At 34.2% G+C, this 22,057-nt stretch overlaps 1 protein-coding gene across 1 annotated transcript in view; it reads left to right on the top strand.

The window, feature by feature from the left end:
* The window catches only part of LOC129944361 (protein vav), a 166,506-nt gene that overhangs the window by 119,770 nt on the left and 24,679 nt on the right, over positions 1-22,057 (top strand). The window contains exons 2-3 of the mRNA XM_056053737.1: positions 11,593-11,774; positions 18,623-18,697. Of these exons, the coding sequence (XP_055909712.1) occupies positions 11,593-11,774; positions 18,623-18,697 (257 nt within the window). The remainder of the gene's footprint in view (positions 1-11,592; positions 11,775-18,622; positions 18,698-22,057) is intronic.

The raw sequence follows: 22,057 nt of genomic DNA, 5'->3' as shown, positions 1-22,057 counted from the left end.
TGCAGCATATACGTAGTTGTATGCTCAGGGACCCAGAATATCTTTTTGAGGAAATAGCTTAAAAGCTTTTTAACCTCCTCGTACTGTAGAAATCCCAACACTTGACCAGCATAGCATCACCGCTTCGAAAAGTTTATATTTTGCACTTGGTGCTACATATTTTTTTCCCAGCACTCCCTTCCAGTTGCAGTTGATGGCTTGTTTCGATTCTATTAGTTTTGCCTGCAGGTGCTTATTGAATTAAAGATTTGGGGTAATTATAACTCCAAGGTACTTATACTCCTTAACCAAATCCAATGCGACTTTATTCAAAGTCCATCTCCCTTCTCTGGCTTATCTACCAGATCCATTTTTAATAATCAAAATTTTTGATTTGTCGGTATTGACTGTGAGGTTCCAGAGGTCGCAGTATATTTTAAGCTTATTTATCATCATTTGCAGCATTTGAGGTGATTCCGCTAAAATTACTATATCGTCCGCTCCGCATACATAAGCGCTTTGATGTTGATACCAGTAAACATTATTCCTCCGGGAAGAGCCGATGTGATGTCATCTAAAAAAAGAGAGAACAGGTGTGGGCTTAGGAGGCATCCCTGCTTGACTCCAGTCGATGTTTTAAACCAATTGGATCCTTCGCTACAGTTCCATATCGCTGTCATATTGTTTTCATAGAGCCGTCTTAGTACTGTCAACATTTTATGGGAGGTACCAGGGCAGCTAAGCTTGTAAAAAAGAGCATCTCTATCGATTGAATCAAAAGCCGCTTTGAAATCAACAAAAAATGCGTACAGCTTCTTTTTCTTGTCTAGATAGGATCTAGCAATGCAGGTTAGGGTAAAGATCAAGAGTAGAGTATTCTTTTCTGAAGCCTGCTTGGAACTCGCTGAGTAGTTTGTTTTGTTGTGTCCAGTTCAAAAGTCGGCCAAGAATAAGTCCGGTGAAGATTTTCGTTATGGTGTTGATAAACGATATACCTTGATAGTTACGAGGGTCATTTACGTCACCTTTCTTGAATAAAGGGAAAATGAAGGTTTTGCGCCCGTTTTCGCGAATGACACCGTCTTTAAATATATAGTTCAATGCAGTCGTTAGTGTTTCAAAAAAGTTTTCGGTGGCGTTTATGAAAAATTCATATGGGAATCGGTCCTCACTTGTTGGTGCCTCGTTGTATTTGCATCTATATATTACCTCGATGACTTCTTGCGTGGAAAAATGTTGGTTTGTCCTTGAGTTTAGAAGATTTTCGAAGTGATCAGGTAAAACATTCATGTTTATATCGATTTTTCTGACCTACTGTCCCTAACCGCTAATAATATTCGTATAAGCTGTTGAGTGTAGTAGTGTTGCTTTTCCTTACATATCCTTTTGTATGCTTTATTTGCTTCCTCATACATCCTTTTCGCAAAGTCTGAATTAGTATTTCTCAAGAGTCTCAGAAATCCGAATGATTTTTTCCTAGCCTTTTCGCACTCCGCGTCGAACCAGGGATCTTTCCAATTCTTTCTTATTGTTGATTGAAAGGGATGAGCTGCCTCCGATATGCAATTCGCTAGGAAATCTGCGCCAAGATTTGAGTTGAGTTGGTTAATGTTGATGGGGCCTATTAAGGCATTGAGGTTGTCTTTGTATCTGTTAAGATGAGCATTCTTCCAACAAGAGGTTCATGGTAGCGTCACTGGCGGGCGGGTTTTCAGAGAGAACACATTTGACGGACAATGAGAGGTGCTCTGAGAAAACCAGTTCTTCTACCTTTAAGTCCTCTGCATATTGTAACCATTTCCCTCGGACGAGACAGTAATCGATGGTTGAGCAGGACGTACCCCTAATGAATGTGAAATATCCGTTTGGTCACTCTTGGTTCTTCCGTTCAATAATGTAAGTCCTAACATCTGGCACATTTCGATCAGTCTTCTTCCGTTCCCTTCGATTCTTGTGTCCCTTGACAATCTATTGGGGCTTCTGGAGTAAACTCAGGTTCCAAATGTAACAGCTGAGTATTACCAACTCTGCCATTGCAGTCACCGATTACCATTATGTTTTCGGTATGCGTCTCCAAAAGAAAGTCGTAGAGATTCGAGAATTCATCCATCCATTTGTTGCTATTTATATAGACTGGCATTATGTACAGTTTTTCATCCATTACCTCTAATTCCACTAAAATTCTGTTCATTTCGTTCACAAAACAACACTTTGTAGAAAATCCTATTATCAATATAGGTACTTGACAGATTCAGACAAATATAAATTGTAGTCCTGTTGACGTTTATGGTTTATATCTGTCATTTTTGCATGTCAAATGCAACAATCTATATTAGCATCATCTTTTGATGAACTTATGAATTTTGTGGAAAATTTTTTAAGCGCCTAAAATTTCGTATTTTATAGGAATAAACATCATAGTACACGGATTTTTAGAATCAATGAAATCGTTAAAACTTAATAAATTTATTGGTATAATTTTAAGATATGTTCAATAGGGTGTCCCGTCGTTGTATGAGAACATTTTTTTTTCGAGCTACACTATCAAAAGGGGTATCAAAATTTGCGCAATTTTACACAGATAAAGAAAACGTTATAAAAACTAAAAGAACATACTTTAACCGTTTGAATAATACTATACAAAAATTAAGTTTTAAACGTATTTTATTATTAATATTATTTTAACAAATCACATAAAAACAAAATAAGAAATAAATAATTTTTAATTGATGACATAACCTAAGAATTTAAACTTATAGTGTCCAAAGTTTGGCATTTCTGCACGAGATTTCAACTTGTTTTTAATAAAGCCATCTCTAGAAGAGGGTCAGTTACACTCTGTGATGCCTCTGTTACCAGTTTAACACATCTTTCCACAGATTGGGTGTGACAGGGAAAGTCAACAATTTCCAAGCTCTTATCTTTTGCCATGATGTGAAGGTCTTCAAAAGAAATATTCCGAAAAACCGGGGGTGATGTTACCTGACATTCGTTCCACAAAATAATTTATATGTCCTGCGTTGTTGATATTTTCAGCTTCTCTAGCTTTTTTTATTCTTCGCAATGCCAGCTTCCGAATGTGGTCTCTTTTATCAAACAACATACTGATGAGCAGGTTTTTTGGATGTGCAAAATAAGCATTTCTTTCTATAACAGAATCCACAGCACATCTCAAATTTTCGGGTAAATATCGAGAGTACATAATTAATTGGAAAATATGTTTGGCTCCATCCATAAAAGACTCCTGTCGCTTGATTCGGACCCAATTGGGGCGCATACTTTGACGACATAGTTGACAAGCAATAGAAAATTCTCTGATGGACGAATTCTCAGTATGCGATTAGCTGAAGTAAGCCATCTCGAGTGCGCCTTTTTTCCAGGTTGACGGTTTGCCAGCTCAGGAGAACAGAAACCAGTAGATACAGCTTGACATATCTGATAAAGATATTTTTGATCTGTAGTAAGTTCATCAACCAAATTTTTCGGCAAGTCACGCATATTACCAGCCACTGCACAAAAGCTCACGGTGGTTTTACTTTCGCAATCAGCTAATTGTTTCCTAATAGGTCCAGATTATTCTCTAGGACCAAAAGTGCAACCATATAATGTCAAGAATAAATGACGAAGAGGTAACTCATTAGCGCGAAGCATGTAAACACACCATTGCAGCGGTCTCTTCAAGAACTCCTCTAAATATTGAATGACACCTCCCTTCCAACTAGAGTTAGTTGCAGTTCCGTCATATCCAATGCAAAGCACGTCATCTAAATTCCAACCTTGACTCTCTAAAAAAGTTGTGATGGAAGTAAAAATCCCTTTTGCGGTTTCACGACCTGGTGTTGTGTGTCCCAAGTAAATTGATCGAGGTTCTGCCAAAATTGAGATTTGTTCTTCAAAAATTTCTTTACGGTGATAACGCGTCCCTATTTTCTCATTTATCAGGGTCTTGACCTTTCTTCCATCAAAGTAAATGCTTTTTATAGCAATGCCCCCAATATCTTCTAAAGCTTCTTTACGCGATTTCGATACAGCTCGGTGGATCTTATTTTTGTCTTTGGAAGAAACAGCAGAAGCGACAGCAGCAGCAGATCGCGTTGATAAACCGTATCGATCACATACCTTGGCAACTGTTGGCAACATCAATCTATTGCGACAAGCTCTTGAAGTCGATGGTGCCTCTGTCAAAGGGGGGTTTGTTGGGGATGCCTCTGTTACCGAATATGTTTCTATATCCGTTTCTTGCGTATCCCATTTTTTGCTTCCCTCTTTGACTCTTCAATTTGCCTTTTCTGTCGTTTCTTCAAGATATTTGTTTCTTTCTTGTCAACCCCACTTATAACCATTTTCCTTTCATTTCTTTGATCCAACAAAAAACTTCTCTTATGGTTGGGAACTTTCTTTGGTTTTAAACACGAACAAGTTTCAAATGAAGTGCATTTACAAACAGCAATGTCGAAAAGCTTCTCAGATGACTCTAAAAAACACTTCAGTTTGTTTTCGAAACTAGCATTTTGTTTGCTTTTGGGGTATCGCTTCACAATATTGTACCTTTCGAAACAGGATTAAAGTAATTGAATAACTCTTTCCTTAGTTACAATTAGAATCGAAGCTTTAGCCCAAATATTGTCGATTTCTTCGAAAACAATGGCATATATTTCTGAATAAGGAAAGATCCTTTCCGTTGAATTTATAAACAAATTTTTCTTCAAAATCGGATAGGTACAGAAACTTTAATTCAAATTGTGTCAGATTTATAGAGCAGTGGTTTTAAGTTCCAAGAAAATGATGATAATAGCAATATGCGCCAAAAATTAAAAAAATCAATTTTGGTCACCTATTGGGGGTATTTTTAGCTTAAAACCTTATAAATTTGAAACCGCTGGAAACGTATTGTTAAATGCAAATCAAAACATCAAATATGTTCTACACCTAATAAGATCAAAAAGTTAATATTTTATAATAAATAGTAGCTCAGGAACCAAAATTAAGGAAGGGAAAAAACCATAAAAAATATCTACTCGTATTTGTCAAAATTTTGAGGGTCTGTACAACCCCCTAGACAAATTTTAATATTTTTTTGCATATATTTTTGTAATCTAAGTCCAATTACGCAAGTTTTGGAAGGTCTTTTGTTCGGAAAATCCAAAAACAAATTTGTCGGGACACCCTAATGTTCAATGTTCATTTGACTCCGCCTCTAAGATCCAGTTTTACAGACAGTTCATTGCAAGTGAAATGTCAAAAAAATCAAAACGATGGTGTTCCACAAGGCTAGGTTTTATTTCCAATTTTTTTTTCTTATGAATGATTGCAAAGCTTTGATTTATTCAGTTTACAAAAATGTGTTTCTATTTAAGGGAATGCAACTGTCAGATGAATTATTTCCCCTTAAGTGTGCATTGTTTTTCTTATTGGATGAATAAATAATGAGGGCATACCCTTAAGCCACACAGTTTATTCCATTCCTTCTTTTTGCATCATTTCTATAAAATTAAAAATTTCCATAGTCATAGTTCTGCTGTCAAGTTCAGAGATTAGAAAGTTAATTCTTTTGCATTTCAATTGCACTTTATTCCATGTTATGCAATAAACTCAGAAACATGCGATGCGAAAATTCCAGAATTATTTCAATCCAGTAGTTTTTTTATAGAAAAAGTTCCTACAAAGAAAAATAAAGTAAATGAATCTCGTCGAAATCACGTTTTTCTATAAAAATATAGGATTTTTTTGACATTCGTTCTTGTCATAATCATCGTCTACTTAACTTGTCACTCCCATTTTTCCACATACATATTTTGAAAAAAAAAAACAAATACAAATACAAAAATAAACGAATAAATTGATATCATTTTGATGATAATATTGTAGAAATGTAGACAATGTATATATTATTTACTTTTTTCTCTCTGAGGATAAAATAAAAACAAATAAATCATCCAAATTGATGATGGAATAACATGAACAATGAAGATGACATCTTTTTAAGGATTTTCAAAATGTTTTCCGAAAAGAAAACAAAAAAATGACAGCAATCAGAAGCAAAAAGTTTCGAGGGAGGCTCTTAGGGACGTTTAAAAGAGTAAAGTTATTTTTATTTCTATTAAATGATTATGGGATTTCTTTTTTATTTTGGGAAATCTTTTCATTGAAAAATTAAAGTAAAGAAGAGAAGTAAAGTCGAATTTATGACATATGGGCATTTATGTTGTCATTATTTTCTTATGTCTTATGTCATTTCATCTTATAAAATCGTTTTTTGTTTTTTTTTGGAAAGTAACAACTGCTGCATGATAAAATAAAATACTGTATGATTTTTCGTAGACATTAAGATCAAAATAGAAGAAAATTAAGTCAGATTTACACTACTGAGCAATTAGAATATTTTTAAAAATGACATTTATAATAATGACATAATTTCATTAATATGGTTTAAGTGATCAAACGTCTCCTGGTGCGCTTTGCTAGTGTTTTTATTCCTCATAAAATTTTAATTGACTTTTATAATTAAAATTCCAAAACAATAAAAACACAAATACAAAAACGATTCTGGAACAGTAGAAATTGTCTTTATGTGAAGGTGCCTTTAATTTTATGAAAATGTTTCCGAATGTCATTGTTTTTTGACATCTATGTTATAGTTGGAGCAATTACATTCATTATTCATGTTTGATTGTTTCGTATGTAATTTAAATTGAAAATACGATTGACCCTATCTTTCTTGGTGAATTTAAATGGCAGATGTTCATAAAGCTCAGTTTTCATTTGTAACAAAAGAGACAATTCATATTATGACGTTATTGTTGCTTAACATTAGAGTGACATTCTAGTTGTTAGTTCGAAAGACTCATGAACAACACAAAATGTCAATTTTTCTTCTTTTAGATAGTTTACAAATGGTTCCGAATTTGAATTCCGAATAGGCTAAAAACAACCACACAACTAAAATGTCAATTGCCCTCACAATATTCAAAGTCAATGTGAGCGTTTTATTGGAATAATAGTTCATTTGTGTTCGTACTACCGAATTGAAAACGTCATAAGGGGAGGTTAACATTTTCAAATATGTTTGACAATTGCAGTTGGATTGACTCAAATTTTAACATTAGAACGCTGGTCAAAGGATGAATAAACAATTTTGTTTGATTTTTGATAAGTTTATTTTAAAATATAAGCCTAACTTGTGAAACCTGAAGCAAATCTCAATGTAAAGGATGATTTCAAGCAGTGCACATACAAATTAAAGGAGAATTTTCATGGACAAACCCATATTTTAGGGGCATTATTGAGAATTTTTTGTATCTTATAATTTTGTATTCCAAATAGGTCATCATCAAAAGGTTGAAAGTCAGTTTGACAGCATGTTTGACAAATGTGAACGCTAATAGTTTCAATCCGTCAAATATTCATCAATATGCTATATTTGACAATGTGAACGCCCCCATTTATGATTTTAATTTCCTATTGTGAATAGTTTAACAAACAAATAGAGAAAAATTAGTCCCTGCTGTCACTTTGACCTTGCCTTATAGGTAGAGTAAGTGCGGCAAATTTGGCCTACGTGGTTAATATGGCGTATAATGGTATTTCCCAAACCGGAAGCCAGAGCGAAAAAAAATGTTGCATTATGATATCAATCAATTAATACGAACACGTTCAAACCGGTTTAGCCTCAGTCTTTCGTGCTTAATGTGCCGAGACGGTTGTGAAAGATATACGGGGCTTTTTTTTTTTTTGAGTTCAATTGAAAACGTCTTATTTAAATAAAATTGTGTTTAATATTTTCTTAACATATCTGATATCATGATTTAAAAAGACTCTTGCGATCTCCTTACAGAAAAGATTGAGCTTATCGAACTTGAAATGACACTAAAAACAGCAAAATGAAGCAGCCCGGGGTAAAGACAAAATCACGTACAAGATGGTTGAACTTAGCGATACTAGCCTCAAAAACAAAATCTGTGCATTATTCAATGATATTTTATCGACTGGGACTTTTCTACATGATGGAAAAGAGCAAAACTCAAGCCGATTCCGCAAAGTTCTAGAAACAAACATGATTTTGGTGAATACCGGCCGATCTCACTTTTTCCCGTTCCCTTCAAGATTTTCGAAAAAATATTAGCGAGACGAATTAGTTAGTTACTAGAGAAAAAGGTAAGCACCGAAAAACACGCTCACAGGCCAAATAGAGGAGTATCAACGCTTTTTTATCTATTGAAACATAAACTTGTAGAAAATTTGTCGAAAACTAAGCACAGTATTGTAATGTCATCAGACTTAGAAAAAGCTTTTGACAGAGTAACAATGGTTCCGGTAATCGAGCAGCTTTACAAATGGGGTGTACCTAAGAAAATACTTAAGATTGTTATATCCTTTATAGCTAATAGAACCTTTAAAGTAAACGTGGATGTATACGAGCCTATTCTAAGGAAATTGGACAATGGCACACCTCAAGGTTCACCACTTTCAGTAGTGTTGTAGACTCCTTGATAACTGAGCTTTCACAAACCACTTACAATCTCCATTTTATTGGAATTTACGCCGATAATATCTATGTCGTAGCGTCCGGCATCCCAAACCACGTTCAAGATATTCTTCAACAAGTAGACTTGTCAATGTCAAGATGGTCCGAGAAAACGGGTGCAATTAAACCACCCTCAAAAATTGACACACTTCATCTCTGCAGAAAAAGAAAATGTACTTGTATTCCACTCTGCTTACGGAACACTCCAATTTCTATAAAAAAAAGGCAAAGATTCTTGGAGTTATGTTTACAAAAAACTTAAAATGGGATAAACATGTCCACAAGGTGATAAGCGGCTTAAAATCAGGGAACAACGCATTAAAAATGATCTGTTCAAAAAAAAGGACCACATATAGAAACAGCTCTTCGAATTGCTAAGGCTCTGGTGGAAGGGACGCTTTTTATGTGGACTATAAAAAAGAACATCTCGAAAATCGACGCAGCTATAAACGAATGCTTTAGAACGACAACAAGTGCCCTTAGATCGTCAAACTTTGAAGCACTAAGAGTTTAAGGAGGTTATGTATCCTTTAAATATCTCGCTGAAAAAGGGCAACAAATCTTTTAAGCAAAGCCATAGTTAGTACAACACACCCATTGTTCGAAACTGTCGAAAAAGCTATTTTTTCAAACACAAATAGGAAAAGTAACTCAATATCTGCTTTAACTAACTTGGTCACTATATCTGTATTCGCCCGAATCGCTCTAGAACATGACGTGTTAACAGTGTCTCACAACGCTCCACCATGGAAACTAAACTCTCTACGAACAAACATCAGTCTGGCTGCATGAAGAACTTATCGCAAGCATAAGAGCGGACAAAATCTTTTACACCGACGGTTCGCAAAATGAAAATCATTGGTGCTCCTATGCCTTTGTAGAGTTCCAACAAAATGCCCAATTCTCCACTCTTCACCAGGCTCTACTTCCAGAATATGCCAGCAGTTACATAGCCGTGCTAGCGCAATTTCCAAGGCGATCTCTGTAGCTCAAATAAATTCTGAACGTTTGTTAATCCTCACCGACAATCTTGGTATACTCAAGGGGCTAAGCAACGTTAATAACAAATGTCCATCTCTCCAAACCTTAAGAAACTGCTTGTACTACAACACAAATATCACTTTAGCTTGGATACCCGGACACTGCGGAATAGAAGGTAATGATGCCGCTGACCTAGCAGCAAAACACGATACTTGGGAGTCCTAAACTACACCAGCTTTTGAAAACAACTTTAACACATTTTCGAAAGCTAGAACTTTCAGAAAAGTGGCGAGCCGCTCAAACCTTTCTTCAAAAACATAAACCCAGCAACACACGTGTCCAATACAACTAGTCCTTTACCAGAGAAGAATGTATAAAAGTATTAAGAGTAAGACTAGGAAAAACACTGTTTACCAGCAAACACTTCTAGCCTCGTGAAGCTCCAGAGGAATGCTCAAATTGTGAAACACCTCTTACAATCTGGCATATTTTTGTAGAGTGCCCTGTTTCTCGACAAACACATACTGAAACAGACGGCGTAATTGGGATTCTGTCAAAAATCTTAGATCCTTCAAATGTCAAATCTATCCGTCGAATTAAAGCTGCCATATCTGCTCACCAGAAGTTTGAGGAAATTTAATTAGTTTAGTTGCTATAATTGCTATCTTTCCAATGATAAACAATGTAAAATGTAAATAATTTAAAATATAAATAATTTCCTTAAGCCTAGTAAATTAAAAACGGCATCTTATGGTATGGATACCCTGATGCCTTAAATAAGTCATTTATAAATTTAGTTTAGTTACTTCAATAAATAAATAAGGAAATGTATAAAATGTATATGTATGGCCCACCTCCTGACGTTCCTCTAAGTTTGTGTTTTTAACTTTTTGTCAGGTATGTTTCTTTTTAGTTAAATGTTTTAAAAGCTGTATTGAAAATTAAAATTAAAAATGTTTTGTAAGAATCCTTAAAAAAATGAACAAGACTTAAATTTATGGTTTTATTTAAAAAAAAATGTTTAGGGTGGCCCATATTTGGCGCACTTACTCTAGTTGAAAATATCTATCTATGAACAAATGTCCTATTGAAATTCACCGGAACAATTCTGTCATTAGAATTGTTTGATTGAAAAGCGAAACAGTGGAAGTTTTCGGTTGATGATTTTTAGAAATTTAAAAACCTGTTACGTAATTTTGTAAACAACAAATTTAAATTAGACTTGTCCTGTCAAATCAAACCCATGTTCAACGAAACTCATTTCAACTAAATATACGTGTGTTTAAAATGAATTCAATCCATGTTGAAGCCAATTTCATAATTTTACCTTACAGATAAAATATATTCTAGACCAAGCCTAGAATCGAGAAACCTATTTTAATTTTAAAGCCAACAAAATTTCCTTTACCCCCAAAGAACTTTAATTCTTCATTAATATGGTAGTACGAAACTTTATTTATATTTATCTAGTTAAAGATTAATGTGTTAAATCAACTTAATGAGTATAATTATTGTTGAAACAACGAAACCCATGAAATCACAAAACTTATTATATCCATATCCATCATCAGTATAAATGTACCTCTACACCAGATTGGCCTGTCTTCGTTATTTATGTACCAGGTATAGAAAATTCTGAGATTCCATAGTAATTTAAATCTTCCAAATCATGACCTGAATTCCAAAAACCAAGTTCTCCTAATACAATTTCATTCTTTCTACTTCATTCCTGAATCTTTTTCTTTTCTGATGTGGCAAAAACTTTTTCAACCGTAAACAGAAAAAAAAGAAGAAATACTGAATTGTGTATCTAAAGAGGGTTAAGTTAAGGTACTTCTACATCTACATATATACTTTGTTTTCAAACAACCCTCAACCTTCAAACCAGAGCGAAAGATAAAAAAAAGATCAAATGTCAATACCTACCATTTTCAATGGCTGATGGTTTAGGGAGCATTCACCCGACCATATTCCTTCATACTCATATTTGGCGTTGCTCGTCCGTCCTCGTCGTACTCGTCGTCATATCAAAGAATTAAACAAATTTATTTGACAGATAAATCCCCAACTCAACTGAACTTTTGTTTTATTTTTTTTTTTAATTTCAGTTCCTTTGTTGCAAAAATATAAAACTCTTCCTAGATGTATGCAAAAACCACTTTGGCATCCGTGAGTCGGATTTATTTGAACCAACAATGCTCTATGATTTGACCAATTTCCATCGAGTGCTCATCACACTGTCAAAGTTATCGCACTGCCGCAAAGTACAACAACTTCATCCGGATATTGAGTAAGTACATAAATAACAAAATGGTAGTAAAAAAATACACCTTATATACTCCGACTTACTTGATTAAGGACAGAAAAAAAAGTTCCTGAATAAGATGTTTTGAAAATAAATACGAACTGTTTTATCTTTAGATTTCATAAATAATACACGCTTTTAAGTTGGACTTCAGTTTATTAAATCGCGATGGATCAACCATTTGCGTTGAGTTCTTCTTAATAACTAACTACGCTAAAATACATTACATAAGTTATTACATAAAGAAAGCTTTTTAGTATAACAGTCAAAAATGTCTGCAATAACATTCTGTCCCCTATAATTTAAAGATTTCTTCATAATTCAAAAATAATAAATTTTTATTCTTAAGATAATATTTCAGTAGTTAATTCATATTCATTTTATACATATTAGGTAATCAACTACATATTCTTCCCTATAATATCAAATTGTAACATTTTAGGTGTAGCTATACATGTCTTTATATAAACGGTGATTTTTTAAGAGCTTGAGAACTTTTTTAAGAAAAAAAAAAAACGCATAAAATTTGCAAAATCTCATCGATTCTTTATTTGAAACGTTAGATTGGTCCATGACATTTACTTTTTGAAGATAATTTCATTTAAAGGTTGACCGCGGCTGCGTCTTAGGTGGTCCATTCGGAAAGTCCAATTTTGGGTAACTTTTTCGAGCATTTCGGCCGGAATAGCCCGAATTTCTTCGGAAATGTTGTCTTCCAAAGCTGGAATAGTTGCTGGCTTATTTGTGTAGACTTTAGACTTGATGTAGCCCCACAAAAAATAGTCTAAAGGCGTCAAATCGCATGATCTTGGTGGCCAACTTACCGGTCCATTCCTTGAGATGAATTGTTCTCCGAAGTTTTCCCTCAAAATGGCCATAGAATCGCGAGCTGTGTGGCATGTAGCGCCATCTTGTTGAAACCACATGTCAACCAAGTTCAGTTCTTCCATTTTTGGCAACAAAAAGTTTGTTAGCATTGAACGATAGCGATCGCCATTCACCGTAACGTTGCGTCCAACAGCATCTTTGAAAAAATACGGTCCAATGATTCCACCAGCGTACAAACCACACCAAACAGTGCATTTTTCGGGATGCATGGGCAGTTCTTGAACGGCTTCTGGTTGCTCTTCACTCCAAATGCGGCAATTTTGCTTATTTACGTAGCCATTCAACCAAAAATGAGCCTCATCGCTGAACAAAATTTGTCGATAAAAAAGCGGATTTTCTGCCAACTTTTCTAGGGCCCATTCACTGAAAATTCGACGTTGTGGCAGATCGTTCGGCTTCAGTTCTTGCACGAGCTGTATTTTATACGGTTTTACACCAAGATCTTTGCGTAAAATCTTCCATGTGGTCGAATAACACAAACCCAATTGCTGCGAACGGCGACGAATCGACATTTCACGGTCTTCAGCAACACTCTCAGAAACAGACGTAATATTCTCTTCTGTACGCACTGTACGCATTCGTGTGGTTGGTTTAATGACCAATAAAGTAAACTGAGTGCGAAACTTGGTCACAATCGCATTAATTGTTTGCTCACTTGGTCGATTATGTAGACCATAAATCGGACGTAAAGCGCGAAACACATTTCGAACCGAACGCTGATTTTGCTAATAAAATTCAATGATTTGCAAGCGTTGCTCGTTAGTAAGTCTATTCATGATGAAATGTCAAATCATACTGAGCATCTTTCTCTTTGACACCATGTCTGAAATCCCGCGTGATCTGTCAAATACTAATGCATGAAAATCCTAACCTCAAAAAAATCACCCTTTACTTTCCATACATAAATATTCTAAGACGGTTGGAACCGCTCTACAGGTTTTCTTATTCTGGTATCTTTAACATTCTTCAACCACTAATTTTTCTGAAATAGGTTCACTGACATCTTGTACATTAGACTCTCTGTCTTTGTTAACCGTTGAAGTACCTTTCTGGTTATTTTCAATTTTATCATCGACTCTTGAAATTATATAATCGTCAACTTCTGATTCATATCTTTCAGGCATCCATCTTTCCCCACTATCAGTTTTCACGGTAAATGTAACAGGTCCTAATTGCTCCTCAACTACTGCGTTCATCCACTTATTCCCTGAATTCCTATAATCTCGAACTAAAACTGAATCTTCCCTCTCAAATGTCCTTTCCTTTCTCTCTAAATTCTGTTTTATTTTATCTTGTTTTAATAATATCGGTTGTCTTGGATCTGGTCTTAAGAGATCAAACCTGGATCTGAGTTTTGGTTTTAACAAAAGATTAGCTGACCTGTCGTTTGTTGTTGAGTGCGTATCAATTCTATAATTAAACAAGAACCTGCAGGCTAACGCAGTTTCTGAATCCGAACTTTGATTTTTCTTTAAAAAGTTTTTTACAATTTTGACGGCGTTTTTAGCCTGCCCATTTGATGCACTGTGTTACGGTGGAGAAAAGGTATGATTGATTCCATTGGAATTCATAAACAACTTAAATTCATGAGCAGTAAACGTTCTACCATTATCTGTTACTATATGTTCAGGTAACCCGAATCTAGCAAATACCTCTCGCAACTTAGCTATTGTGTATTTTGTTTCCGTTGATGACATGTTAAAAACTTCGATCCATTTCGAAAATGCATATTCTAACACCAAATAAGTTTTTACCCGAAAGAAACCCAAAAAAATCGATGTAACCTTTTTTAAGCTACCTTTTTAACTTCCCAAAAACTAGACCTATCTTTTGGTGGATTTTGACGATGTTTTTGACATTCAACACAGTCATTTGCAATGTTAATTACTGCCTCATCCATAGAAGGCCACCAGAAATACCCTCTTGCAATTGATTTTATCTTTGTGATTCCTAATAGGTTAAAATGCAACTCTTTCAAGAGCTGTTTTCGTAACTCTTCGGAAACAATAACTCTTAAACCCCACATTAACACTCCTTGTTCTAGTGTTAATTCTTCTTGCCTTTGCATAAACGGGTTAATTTCTTCGTTCACCACCCTAGGCCATCCATATTGTACGTAGCCAACTACTTGCGACAATTTGTTCACCTCATTAAATGCATCACTGCATTTCCTATCAGAATTCCACCTCACATTTTTTTTTAACAAATTCAACATAGGGGCTTCAATTGTTAATAGATCTGGTAAAAAATGTCTCTACAAATTTACAAGCCCTAAGAAAGACTGAAGTTCGCTTATATTTTTCGGGTGTGGCGTTTCTATAATCCCTTGACCTTGTCCTTCCTTGGAAGTACGGAATCCCAAAAACTTAATCACATCTTTAAAAAACTGACATTTATGCTTGCTGACTGTCAACCCCATTTCCTTGAACAACGCGAAAATTTCCAAGAGAGTATCATAATGCTCTTTCACATTATCACCGAAAATCAGTACTTCATCAAAATAAACTCTAAAATTTTTAACTTGTCGCAACTTCGAACTGATTTTATTCTGAAAAATAGCAGGAGCTACTTTTATGCCATATGGGACCCTATTGTAAGTCATGTCACCTTGAAGCGTCGTTATCGTGACCAGGTTCTTGGATTCGTTATCCAAAACCATCTGCTGATCTGCGTGACTCAAATCGAGAATTGTGAAACTCCCACCAGTCTTTATACCTACCATTAGGTCATCGATTTTGGGAATTGAAGAATTTTTGGGAATCAAATGCTTATTGATGGTGGTCTGATAATCACCACATATCCTTACTGTTCTGTCAGATTTTAGCACGGGAACTGTTGTAGTCCCCCATCCCTTTGTCTCCACTTTGGCCAAGATCTTCTCTCTAAGAAGGCGGTCTATAGATCCACGTTAACTTTTTCTTCGAGTGCTATTGGAAGAAAGCGTGCTGGAACATATTTTGGTTTCATCTCATCGACTACCCGGATTTTCAATGGACTGTCTTTAACTTGTCAAAAAACACATTAGGAAACTTTTAATACAATTTAGCTTTAAATGACTCGCTGTTCCCTATCTATACCTACCGCATGACACTTAAATATTGGCTTATTCTGTAATGATATATTGAATTTCTGATGCCACTCATTTGAGATCCACATGCAACAACATACACCTTTAATGGAAGCACCACCGATCGATATTCTACCTGCAGCTCAATCATTCCGATTGGAGAGATTTTTTCTCCCGTAAACGTCATTAAAACTAAATTACTTTTCTCAAGAGTACGATAAGAAAACTTTTCGCGATATTCCTTTTCTGAAATGACCGAGATACCGGCACCCGTATCCACTTGGATACATCTCGGAATGCCATCGATTTTTAATTCAATTGAAAACGGATCTACATTTTTGTGACTAAACACCGGCTCACAAGTAAAAAGACTTGTCAATGCCCTGTACATTTTTATTTTGGGCTATACCCATAAAATTATTTCGCCTTTTTTCTTTATAACAAACTGCTTTTAAATGGCCCTTTCGCCCACATACTGCACAATTATAATTCTTGAATTTACAATCTTTATGCATATGGTTCATTTAACTACAACATTTAGAAGCACTATACCTGTCTCCCTTGCCCTCATTTGAACCTTTGTATGCTTATCTCCACTGCCAAAGCTTTTGTCATTGTTCTGATTTCGCCGCAAGTATGCTGCCGCTGCCTCTGTCGATGTTGCTGCTGTCCAGCTCCTCGCCTTTTCATGTGGTCTTGTTTCATAAAATCAACTGCTGCTGAAATTGATGACGTATTAAGCATAGCATCTCTTTCCATAAGCTCTATGCCCGTTGCAATTTCGATGACTTTACTGAATGTAAGCTCTTCTTCTTTCTCCGCTCTGAACTTTCGTTTAACATCTGGATTACGAATGCCACTTACAAAACGGTCTCGTAACTGTTCATTTAAGTTAGTACCTAATTTCCATTGTGTTGCGAGCTTTCACAAAGCCACAACATATTCTGCAATGCTTTCGACTACTTGTTAGTCCCGTTTTGAAAACTTCATTCGTTTTGATAGAAAGTATGATGCAGGGTTTAAATGTTCTCTGATTTATTTCACGATCGCCTCGTACGATTTAGATACTGGTGTCTCAGGTGAACATACAGCCCTATTACGGTTGTCAATTATCAATACGCTAGTTGACATTTTTCAATGAAATTGATGAATTGGTATTATCGTTGTCAGCAATCAAAATTTTTGATAAACTGTGAACGCTCTTCAGAAATTAGATCTATTGTGAATGATTCAAATTGAAAGTCTTGGTGTTATGGTTGTCAAAATATTTGTTAATTATCAAATTTTCAGTCAATCACAAATTCCTTGTTGATAAAATATTTTATGGATCGCGAAAGCCAAAAGCATGTCTACTATTGAACTATTTTTCGGTGAAAATGAAATTGAAGAAGAAAATACTTTGGAGCAAGCAAAGATTCGAAGAAAACTACGCGATGCTTCAAATCCGATGGATTTGGAGAAAAATTCTTTTTTAGTTACATTACAAAATCTGATTTGGCTCACTTTTAGATTCATTCAAAACTTAAGACTTTCAAAAGAAGTCTTCCTTAATGTATTTTTAGATAACAACGACAAGTTAAAACCAACGAAAAGACAACAATCCATCCCAAACATACTAAAATTTGCATTATTCACAATAGATTTTTGATCTTTGATCACAATGGATCAAAAAATGATCAACTCGCGTTCATAATACCAATTTATCAATTAATTGACAAAATGTTTCAATTGTCAATTAATTGATCTTTGACAACCGTAATAAGGCTGATAGTGTTTTTAACAGATATATATTTTCGGCCCAAAGCAGGCAAGAAGGGTACTCACTTTATTATCGGTTTTAATATTATTTCCTGTCACGAACAATTCATATCTTTCTTTTTTTATTGCTTCTGCAAATAATTGTTGATGGTGATCCGATATTCAACCTGTCAAAAAATTCCAATGATTAAATTTATTTTTAGCTTCGATCATGTATTTGGCAACCCTTTTCAATAATAAATTATATAATTATACTATTTTTTAATGGTAAGTGCCATCGTGTGAGTTTTCACTCTAAATTTTTACCAAATTTTTGTCTTAAAAGTCAATTCGCAAAAAAACATTAATTTTTACCAATGCAAGTGTGTGAATGGCAACCCTGGTAAAAAACCAAGAAATTAACAACCCAATTATAAAGCAACACAATACAAAACAATCTTAAATCCTATACGTTTCTTTTCATAGAACATAAAAACAAAATAATCTGTGAGCTTATAATGACGATAGTGAAAATATTTAGTCTTTAGTCTTTTTGAAAATTTTATTTAAATACCACACTCGTCAAAAGGCTCACTTCTACCGTAAAAATTAAAAAACTTGATTAAGGTAATTGCTAATGTAAGTAATGGACTCTGCAGCATGCAAAAATCCTACTAATTCCTAAAGAGAAAATATATTTTAAAAGGTATTGTTAAAATTTGAAGTCCCTTAGTTAAACATTTTGCGGCCAATTCCATTATGGAACAAAAAGTTTTGAGTAAAAGAAAATCATGAATAATTTTAGAATCCCTTTATATTAAAAATTTTAAAACCAAGCACTAAAAAGAACATAATTTTTGGGCCATAATTTTTGAGGTTCTAGTGTACCATTTAAAGTAAAAAATCCTAGACAGTATTTCTTATCGTCTTACATTTTTGTCAATCTTAAAAAACAGATAATTTTATTAAATCAAAAAAAAAAAAACAATAAGTATCCGTAATCAAGTGAGTCGTAGTGTAAAGTAAATGTCATCTGTGGCACAATGTCCCAGTGATGTTGTAGTCTCTTTACAACCCAACTCAACCCACATATATAACATCCTTTTCAACCCACTTCAATCAATGAATTCCACTCTTACAGAGGATTTAACATTCAACTGTCGCACACTGAAAGGAGTCATTCGGATGAGGCCATATACAAGGATCTGCATTCAACGTGAGTAGAATTTTTCTTTCATAAAATATAACAAACAAAAATCAAAAAATTATACAATATTTCATTTATACATTTTTACATATGCATTGAAATATATTTTATTTTATTTTATATACGGATGATATAATTTTTCTGTTGACCATAATTTGTCATATTTTTTTCTGTTTCTCTTGAAGTTTTATTTGTTTGTATTTCTTTTCCTTGGATTAAATAATGGAATTGTGTTATGATTCCTTGTTATTGTCCTCGAATTATTATTTGTTCTTCTTTTGTTTTATTGTTTTATTTTTTATTTGGAGCGATTATTGGGTGATTAATTATTATATTTCGAATATATATAACAAAAAAAAATATCCTTCTTTATTCTCTGTTTCCTCTTGATTTATTCTCTGTTCTCTGTCTATGTCTTTTGTAATAAAAAAAAAAAAAAAAACAAAATATCAAACTATCTTCCTGGAACTAAATGCTTTCTTGCACAACCTACCACCATACTACACCACCGCCACCTATCGACTACTAAACCCACTTCAAATCGAATGCTACTCTACCTACTTCTTCCTACACAATATACCCTGCTCCCCGTTTGGGCGAACAAACTATCATCCATGTCGGTCGTTTATAAAACCTATCGGCTCCATATACTTATGCTTATGTCTACCTAGTGAAAGACAAACTAATGGCACCAAAGAGGCGGTTACATCGTCGTCAACGGATACAGAGCCCCCAAACTCCGAAATAGAGAACAACCAACATGAGCTTGACGCCCGTAGCAGTTCACTTTCTGTTGAAGATGACAATAGTGACATAACAGTTGAGGCGGGCAACGATACATGCTTCGAAGATGACAGCTCCTCGTTAAATGGTCAATCGAGTGTTGTGGGTTCGGTGGCGTCCATAAATTCTTCCTCGTCGAGCATAAACAGCAGGCTACATAGTGCTGCTGCTAAGGCGACAATATGGACCTATACAACACACGCCGGTGGAGGAGTTGATGTCAACGATATTTATTTTGACGAAGAGGAAAAAGTTTACGAGGATTTATGCTATGTCACGTTCTCGTCTAATTTACGCGAGGTGCTTTTTTTATACTTGAGACTTCTCTCTATTTTATACATTATTTCATGTACCTCTATATTAGACTTAGATATTCATCATGCATAACTATATTTTTATATACTATAGCTGTCTTTTGTATATCTCTTTATTATATAATAATTGTCTAGTTCTCTGTTGCATACTATCTTTTATAATGTTGTTTGCATTACTTAGTTTTTATTTGTTTTTTTCGTTCGTGTTTTCCTTCTTGTTCATTCTTTATTCCTTGAATTTTGTATTCTTTCCTGATTTACGAAACAAAAAATATGCTAAAACCCTTACCTTAAGTGCTGAAATTTATTCTTTTAAGCGAACAGTCAAAATCTCGTAGGTACATACCTTAAACTAACAGCGGTCAACTTCCCAAAAATTAAAGTCTTTTACATATTAGTTTCATTTCCTTTTTTTTAGATTTACTTTAAAAAAATTACAAATTACCGGCTCTACAAGTTTAAAAACAAAGAGATATTTGTTTAAATGTCAACAAAAAATCAACGTTACCAAACAATTTGTGTTCAAATGTCAAATAATATTTGACAATCCCCAACAACAAGCCAAATTCCACAAATTTGAAACTACTTTCCTATAACGCTACATAATCATTTTCAGCTGAAATGCTTTCTATGTGTCATTCTAATTCACAAATAATAGGTCTGTTCACAACCTTGACCAGAACCAATTGTCAACATTTGTTGCCCAAATGATGTTTTACACTACACAAATTTGGTAGTTTTGGGCAGAAGACAGCGCTCACGGGAGATTTAAATAATTTTCCATCTTGACAAATTCTGTATAAGAAATTGCTTTGTGTTGAAATTGTTGATCTGTCAAATGGCATATTGCGGTTAGGAAATTGCATCGTCCGTTCGGTTTGCTTCGAATTGATTGAGATGGAAGACATATTTGCCAAAAACAATTCCATAATTGTTTGGCAGCTGCCCTCTCTCTGAGAGAATTTCATCCCATTGAAAGACCAACAATAGGTCTGTTCGAGACATTTCTCGCACTTTAAGTTGGTCAAATGTCAAATTTGAGGAGTGGGAATGAAATGCTCTCAGATAGAAAGCAAACTGTCAAAATGTCTGTAACTGTTTTCGCGCCAGCAAAAATTTACTCGAGCAGAGTTACAGAAGACCATTGATAAATTTGAATCAACTTGATCATGAATAATAATGTAATAAAATAAATATCAACAAAAGTACTTATATTTATTTAAAATAAAATTATTCCTTAAATTATGAATCTTAAATGCGTGTTTCTTTAAGCACTACAATATTTTTTTTTTAAACACTTCAATGTTTTTTTTAAACACTACAATTTTCAATAAATATTCTTTACTACAAATGTCTTTTTCAGTAACAGTTTTATAAAAAGATAAAAATTCTAGGAAAATTATTTGATTAATTAAAGGAAATATGAACAATATTCAAAACTAAAATGAAAATAAAAGAATTACTTGGGCAACCTTACTCAATAATTTTTTTGTTCTGTCATTAGTTGAAAGAAGAAATTTCTGGGACTAAATCTGGCAAAAAGGGTATATGTTTTACTCTATCCCGCGTTTTCTTTTATAAGAATTAGCACAACTTTTGAATTGTGGAACGACTTATGACTAAAACTTTCAGTCTTAAACTGTTTAAAACTAAGTGTGGAACACATCGAATTTTTGCCTAAAAATCTTGGGAACAAACCTAATCTTATGTTGACATCTGTCAAATGTTTAAAACAATCTTTAAACAATGTTCGATGACATTGATCGCTAGCTACGTAGTCAAGGGATTCTGATTGGCTAAATCTAACTACAAAAGTAGTTGAAATTTTCCCTCCGACGAGTGGAAAAAATTCGGCTACAAAGTTAGTGGAGAATGATTTTGACGTTTCACAATCAGCTGCTCGGTAAAGACATACGAATTGAAAGTTAAATAAATCGTTCAGTTTTTAAATACAAATATAAATCATTCAAATTGTGTCTTAAATATGATTTTATTGAATTTTAAAACACATAAGATAACTTAAAGTTATCAAATCAAAAATGTTTCTTATTTTATATATTTGCATTTCTCAATAATATGACAGTTCCAGACTGACGATCTTTGTAGTGTAGTTTTGCATTTACAAAGCTAGTTGAATTTCGACTACGTAGCCACTAGCTTTGTGAATGCGACCATTCTGTCTGTTGCGGCTGCAGTTTGAAGCATTTGCAAATTTTAAACGTGCAAAAATAATGCAATGCAAAGCTGTAGGCGTTCCGCAGCAAAAAAAGTT

The sequence above is a fragment of the Eupeodes corollae genome, chromosome 2, assembly GCF_945859685.1.
Source record: "Eupeodes corollae chromosome 2, idEupCoro1.1, whole genome shotgun sequence".
Taxonomy (NCBI): Eukaryota; Metazoa; Arthropoda; class Insecta; order Diptera; family Syrphidae; genus Eupeodes; species Eupeodes corollae.
Note: the sequence above shows the minus strand (reverse complement) of the source record. Positions and strands in the feature narration are given on the sequence as shown.